The sequence below is a fragment of the Fopius arisanus genome, unplaced genomic scaffold, assembly GCF_000806365.1.
Source record: "Fopius arisanus strain USDA-PBARC FA_bdor unplaced genomic scaffold, ASM80636v1 scaffold00015, whole genome shotgun sequence".
Taxonomy (NCBI): Eukaryota; Metazoa; Arthropoda; class Insecta; order Hymenoptera; family Braconidae; genus Fopius; species Fopius arisanus.
This window is the reverse complement of record NW_011887754.1, coordinates 1,403,135-1,410,151: the sequence shown is the minus strand read 5'-3', so window position 1 is coordinate 1,410,151 and position 7,017 is coordinate 1,403,135. Positions and strand designations below refer to the sequence as shown.

The following is a 7,017-nucleotide window of genomic DNA, read 5'->3' as shown; positions in this document are numbered from 1 at the left end:
GGGATTCAAAAATGCAAATCCCTATGAAGAAATAATTCTTTGATGTTCGCAAAAATATCCGGTGGAAACCGGTTTTTTTTCGACATTTTCCAGATAATTTTTCGCTAAAATCTGCAAAGGGATTTTTTTTTCAAACAATCGGACGGAGGGGTAGAATAATATTAAATGAGAATCCCTGGGTAAATAAATTTCTGATTTTTACTAAATGAAGAGAATTAAAAAGTATAGTGTCTGCTGGAGTTGGTTCTTCATTTGCAGGTGTCGGCGAGCCTTTGAGATTTCTCGTTTATCATCTACGAGTTGCAATAAATTTCCGATTCATGACTTGTACCGACGAAAGGGATTTTCCTTCTTGTTCGTCGGTAATGAATATCCATCGACCCGATAATTACGAAAGATTTCACAGTATTTTTAATACCAAAAAATTATATTCTCTATAGATATTAAAATTAAAAATAATATTATTACAGAAATTCGGCGAAAAAAAAAATATGGGAATTGTGATCGATCTCTGCCGACGAAATTCCAGGATTATCTCGAGGGTAATTACCCACCTCGACAAATATCCTATTGGAGATGTCAATTATAGGAGACAGTCGAACCACTGAATAATTTCTAATTCCACTTCCCTGCGGTATGAAATAATCAGCAGACGCATGACTAATTGCAACCTGTCGAGAGAACAATTGCCATCTAAAATCATGGCGACAGTTTCCTAAAAATTCAAACCCCCGTTTTGAGTCAAAATTACGTTCCAGTGAATTTTACCACGAACAATAAAAAAAGGTCCTCCAAGGAGTTATTGCCGTTATTTTCTCATTACCGGCAATAACTTGTTAATTCGAATAGAATGATGTAAATAATTTTCTTCTGGGAATTAGCAAATGAGTGGGATTGCCGAGTGTCGGGTTCTCCATGAATTCCTTTCAATTCCTCGAGAAAAGGGTCTGAAAAGGATCTATTAATAAGGTCTGGGAATATGAATGAGGGTCAGGTGGTAACGATTTTCATCGGACAGGCTGGGGTTCAAGTGGCTAATGCCTGCTGGGAGCTTTTCTGTCTGGAGCACGGAATTACGAGTGATGGATGCATGTTCGAGACTTACGAACCCGACGACAGATCTTATCAGGCTTTTTTCACCCCCACTCAAGTACAATAATCTCCCTAATGATATGCAATGATAAAGAAAAATTCCATAGAAAATTGATAAGCGATTTGTCCTCTGAAATTTTAAACAGGAAAAAAAATCTCTCATATCACTAATTATTGTTCCCCCATTCATGAAAAATAGCGTTCATCAATGCAATTGGACGCTGCAGTCTCGCATAATGAGTCCCTCGAAATATATTTCAGTCTGGAAAATTCTGCCCTCGTACAGTAATAATGGACCTGGAGCCAACCGTGATCGATGAAATACGAACAGGTGCTTATCGATACCTCTTCGATCCATCATCCCTGATAACCGGTAAAGAAGACGCTGCGAATAATTTTGCGAGGGGATATTACACGATCGGCCAGGAAATCGTGGAGCTGGTGTTGGATAGAATCCGAAAAGTCAGCGAAACCTGTCCCAGACTGAATGGATTTATTATTTTCAGGTTTCGAATTCACCCGAAATTTATGTCAAATAATATAAATTATCATCCAACCCCCTCTCCCTGTTGAAATTTACCCCAAAGCCTCGACTAGACTTTGAGCTTTGAATTTGAATTTTTTGTTTTTTTTTGAATATTTTTTTTGAATTTTTTTTGAATTTTTTTTTTTGAATGAAAAAATTTTTTTTTGAATTTTTTTTCTCGACTTAATTATTTGCTTTTGATTCATGTGATTTCATTAATATGAAATTCCCACGAAATCCAGGAGTTAGAGCTCAAGATGTTCGTCGAGTGAAAATTAAATGCGAGTTCAGCCATGTCTGTTAATTATCGTAATTAGGTCCTTTGGGGGTGGTACTGGAAGTGGATTTACTACTCTGATGCTTGAGCATTTGATGTCGGATTATGGTAAGCGATCAAAACTTGATTTTGCTGTGTATCCAGCTCCCAACATTTCCACGGCAGTCGTTGAACCCTACAATGCAATTCTGACCACTCATGGCACATTAGATTATGAGGATTGCTGTTTTGTCGTTGATAATGAGGCGTTGTACGATATTTGCTCTCGGTGAGACATTCTTCAATATTCAAATTTTAAATTTTATTCTGAATTTTGAATTTGAATTTTTCGAATTTTTTTAAAATTTTTTCTTGATTTTTTTTTGAATTTTTTTTTTGAATTTTTGAATTTATGAATTTTTAAAAATATATCCAATATGATATTGAGAAATATATAAAATTCCATTGAATAATATATTATTGAATAAAATTTGTCAATGGGGATTGAAATCTTGCAATGGAAATTCCTTGATTGAGAAAAAATAATGAAAGCAAGTATTTCGTTTCGTATGTACCTGGATTTTCATGTGATTTTTCAAATATATTTTGAGTAATAAATTTTTCAAGAAATCTGGATGTGGATTCACCGACGTACACGAATCTCAATCGTCTCCAGGCACAAGTTGTTTCAGCAGTGACTGCATCTCTGAGATTTGAAGGAACACCGAACGTCGGGCTCGAGGAATTCCAGACAAACCTAGTGCCTTATCCCAGAATCCATTTCCCCCTGATAACGTACTCCCCTATCACAACTGCCAGACGAGCGATCAACACGAATCTCACAACATCGCAAATCACCAGCGAGTGTTTCGAAACTGCTAATCAGGTCTAGATTGCTACGAAATTGCGTAATTCCCACAAGAAAATCGCGAGAAAATTACGCGAGAAAAATAGAATTCTGTTTCAAACATTTCAGACAATTGAACAATCTCCACTATTTTCAGCAATTAATCAATAAATATTTAATTATTCAATATTTAATTTCAAAGATCAAGGAATATCAATCAAATAAAAAATCTTCTCTTTCTCAGAGTAATGAATAAAAAAATTTAACTCAAAGTCATTTCACAGATGGTTAAATGCGATCCGAGAAAAGGCACCTACATGAGCTGTTGTTTGCTGTACCGAGGAAATGTAAATCCAAATGAAGTGAACAGTACAATAAATGCACTCAAAGGGAAGAAATCCATTCGATTCGTCGACTGGAGTCCATCAGGTTTCAAGGTACGCGCAATATTCCAGGAATGGCTTTGATTCCTCGGAAATAACACTCGGTACCAATTACGACGATTATTACAGATTGGAATTAATTACCAACCACCGACGACAGTTCCTGGAGGTGATTTAGCGGCGTCGGACAAGTCTGTCGTTATGTTGTGTAATAGTACGTCAATACGACAGGCTTGGGAGAGACTTCTCAAAAAATATAATCTCATGTTAGCAAAAAGAGCTTTTGTCCATCATTACATTGGGGAGGGAATGGAGGAGAGTGTCTTTAGTGAAGCTAAAGAGGATATCACAGCTCTCATTCAGGATTACAAGGAAGTCGATACCTGAATTCCTGAAATACAATTTATATTGAATTTTTAAAAAATTTTATTGTATTGATAAACAGGAAAAATAGGAAATACACGAAGGGGATGAATATTTTGATGATTTATCATTTGATATCGGATTGGTGAAAGTATTTATATCGTGAGACGAAAGAAGAATGAGTTGCTGATTAAATTCCGCGCGTGTATCTGATGGGATTCCTCGGATTACTTCTCTCGCGAAATTACAGGAAAAAATATTCTTGTTTTCTATTTTATTTTCACTGTTTTTATTTGACGTTTTATGCAGATTACTCAATTACAACTCGTCCACGAAATACGTAATGATGTAGCTTGTTGTAGACTGGCGTTTCTACTCCATTTTGTGATGATAAATGTTATCGATAGCGATTAAATGGTCGAACTGTGCCCCCAGCGGTGTGTCAGGTGTTCGAAGAGACAAAGTGTGACCATGAGATTAGGAAGTTATAAAAATCGTAAAGCTCTTGAGACCTGGAATACATCGGGTCTACTTGAAGCACTCTCACTTCGCATGATCACAAATCTGATAATTGCAATATGACATAATTATTGGAGGAGGTTGTATCGATGATCAGGTGATATTCATGAATGAGTCCGCGGTTTTCATTCGCTGAGGGGATTAATCCTCCTATCACGTAGTACGATACAAAATATTTTGCTCGAAACGCCCACGATAAAATTCGATTCCAAAAATTTGAGATTTTATATTCTCATGATAAAAAATATTTACTAACAATATCTTGAGTAATGAGTGATTTTTCAATGACAAGGCATTGCGCTAGAATTGAAAAATAGTCTCCTGACGTTTCAGGAAGTACCGAGACTAGGGTACAAGGTACAGAGGCAAACAATACCATTTTCACAGATTATTTTGATTAAATCCTCACCACAGACGTCAATCGATTATTCAGACTTCACGCGTCATTGATGTTTCTAGACTATTTGATAATGCAATCACAGTATCATTGTTGAAGAGAGATTGAAACCGCATTGAAATGATTCTCACGAGATGTGTTTAGTCCCAAGTTCAAACCGATGAGTCAATCATCTCGTTGATTACTATTTACTCATTGATTGAATAATAATCAACGGAATAATAACAGCTTCCCAATGATTTGGAAATTCAAATCCAAAACATCATGATTGAATCATAACGAAACCTTTATACCCCACGTATTTCTATACTTTGTCCTTATGTTTTATCGTAAAACCGGTGTTAAGAGGAATCATCCAACTCTATTATCCCGACTGATTGATAAGTTTAGTCCAATGATAATGCGTTATCACCGCAATAAATCATGGAAATTGGGCTTTGATATCAATTTGTCAGCGTCAAAATAGAATTTTCTCATTCGAATGAAGTCATTAATTTTTTTCTTCACATACCTAAAAATGATTTTTCATTGGCATCAACAGCACGTGTTGTAGTATTTTTGACAATAATTTTCCAATGAGATATCGCCGATTTAATATCGAAATCCCCCGAATCGAGCAATCACCAACCAACAGCATGACGCAGTCATCGACTCAAGAGCTCGGTCAGAAATTTCTTATCTCGATTATCCCCTCACCCTGGCGACGATTACATACGATGGGACAGCGTTCGTATAAATCCGAATGATCGTGCCCCGGGTGATCAGTTCTACTCAGATTTTCATTAAGAACAGCAACCACGAATGAAGAATCGCGGGCTCTCTTGATATTAATCAAGATCATTCAACTATTGCAGTTCTGCAACACTTGGTATAACTTCCAATTATTTGGAGTTATCGAATTCTCTAGTCAACTTTTCAACAGTATACAGAGATTCTAATCAAGGTAAGAAGATAATTACATCAAATCAATTGTCAAGTATATGATGAATTAAAATTAAAATTCTTTTCAATGTCGATAAACCATTGCTAGACTATGATGATTATTTTTAATTGATTTCTTAATGAAGTTGTGAAAAATCGCCTGGTTACCCATCACCATTTTGTTGAATGAAATTTTTTCAAATTATTTAAACGATTTTTATTTGTAGATGCTGATTGGTGGAGCAGTGAGCTACGTAGCTGGCAAGCAGGCAGTCAGGACTGTATATTGGAGAACATCGAACAAGGGTCGTCTCCTGAAAACAGCAAAAACATGCATGTTCCAGGGACCGCCAAAGCCAGCCCCATCCTCAACCTCTGCCACAGTCTTTCCTCAGCAATCTCGCATCGACGTCCTACCGAAAGTCATTTTCAAGAACTGAATCACCACAATGTACCTAAAATTTAATTGTTAAGGGATATTCTTCATGGTGATCACACAAGACATCATGAAAGCCAATAAACATATTTATTAACCGAATAAAAAATCATTCATTACCTTCCCCCAGTTTCCAATTATATCTCCCAGCACTTATTGAGCTCGTGCTGCTCGAATGATCGCATTTATATCTTCATTGTCTAGGGCTTTTGTTTGCAAACATGATATTCAATATTTTTTTTTTAAAACAAATTCGAGAGAAATCTCTGAATTCAAGGGAGATGGATAAAAAAAAGAAATTCTGAGAATTTTTCGATTAACTAGCAGCCAATAATTAATCTATTAGTTATATCAGCTATTGTTGGATGCAGATAAGGTCGATCTTTGGGCGCGATAGCAATATTATCTACTTGGAAATTGTTGAATCGCTATTAATTCGTGTCGAGATGATTTAGAATTAGGTCGAATCAACTGAAGCAAATATTTATGGGTGTGCGCGCATGTTAGATGAATTTCTCTTCCTTTATGTGCATTCCACTGACAATTATTGACAACAGTAATTATCAGAGTGATGTTATTGTGATTGATGAAATAAATATCTCGTCACATGAATATCCCCAGGAGGAATGAGCAATTATTATTGTTAGGGAGAACAACAGCTGTGAGGAAATTGAAAACATCCCCCTGTTATCTCTTGCGACATTGTGGTAAATGGCGCTATTGTTCGAAAAGGATGGTCTCGTAACTCTGATTGTCCTGTCGATTACAATTGAAGCAATTTATCTGAAATATTCGTACAATCCGCGGCAAAATTTCGCTGGCTGTTTAAAAATTGTTTAAATAATTCCTGGAAAATAATTCATACACCAGTACTGAGAAAAAAAAATTGGTGCAATGAAAATAATAATTGTTTTTGACTAATTAGGTAATTATATTTAATTAGCAGGGATAATTTAAGGGATTGGTGTGTGTAACATGAACTTTAGATGGAGGAACGATTGAGTGATTAAAGATTTGAATTAGCGGAAACGTTCAAGGTCGCACGAGTTTGAACTCGATGATTTTATCGTTGATTTTTATATCGATCATTACCAATTGGAATGACCTCATGTCGATTCTTGAAAAATTCTGAGATGTCTCGTAACGTGAATCATTTGATAGAGATTATAAAAAATAAAAAATCGAGTGTCGTTTTAAATTTTATATCTCTCGTGACAGCATTTCCTGGGGAAATTCCTGAAATTCATGAGGAACTGAAATGCAGTTTCCAATAAATC

General features: G+C 35.8%; 1 protein-coding gene across 3 annotated transcripts; it reads left to right on the top strand.

Annotated features, from left to right (window-relative positions):
- The first annotated feature begins 691 nt into the window (after window positions 1-691).
- Window positions 692-4,032, top strand: LOC105263575 (tubulin alpha chain). 3 transcript variants are annotated; one of them, XM_011299858.1, is made up of 7 exons: window positions 692-786; window positions 882-1,150; window positions 1,354-1,598; window positions 1,936-2,163; window positions 2,502-2,760; window positions 3,006-3,158; window positions 3,234-4,032. In XM_011299858.1, exons 2-7 carry the CDS (start codon window positions 980-982, stop codon window positions 3,489-3,491), a joined length of 1,314 nt encoding a protein of 437 aa, XP_011298160.1. In that variant the 5' UTR covers window positions 692-786; window positions 882-979; the 3' UTR covers window positions 3,492-4,032. The 3 variants fall into 3 exon arrangements, with proteins under 3 accessions (XP_011298160.1, XP_011298161.1, XP_011298159.1); XM_011299859.1 differs by having other exon boundaries at window positions 692-1,150; window positions 1,936-2,003; window positions 2,106-2,163; XM_011299857.1 differs by having other exon boundaries at window positions 692-1,150.
- The last annotated feature ends 2,985 nt before the right edge of the window (window positions 4,033-7,017 follow it).

Bases quoted from the DNA above. Each gene is read 5' to 3' on its own strand.
- LOC105263575 (XM_011299858.1), top strand. From the start codon at position 980: ATGAATGAGGGTCAGGTGGTAACGATTTTCATCGGACAGGCTGGGGTT. The intron at 2,761-3,005 runs GTCTAGATTGCT...GTCATTTCACAG, and splicing joins GTTTCGAAACTGCTAATCAG to ATGGTTAAATGCGATCCGAG. The intron at 3,159-3,233 runs GTACGCGCAATA...CGATTATTACAG, and splicing joins GGAGTCCATCAGGTTTCAAG to ATTGGAATTAATTACCAACC.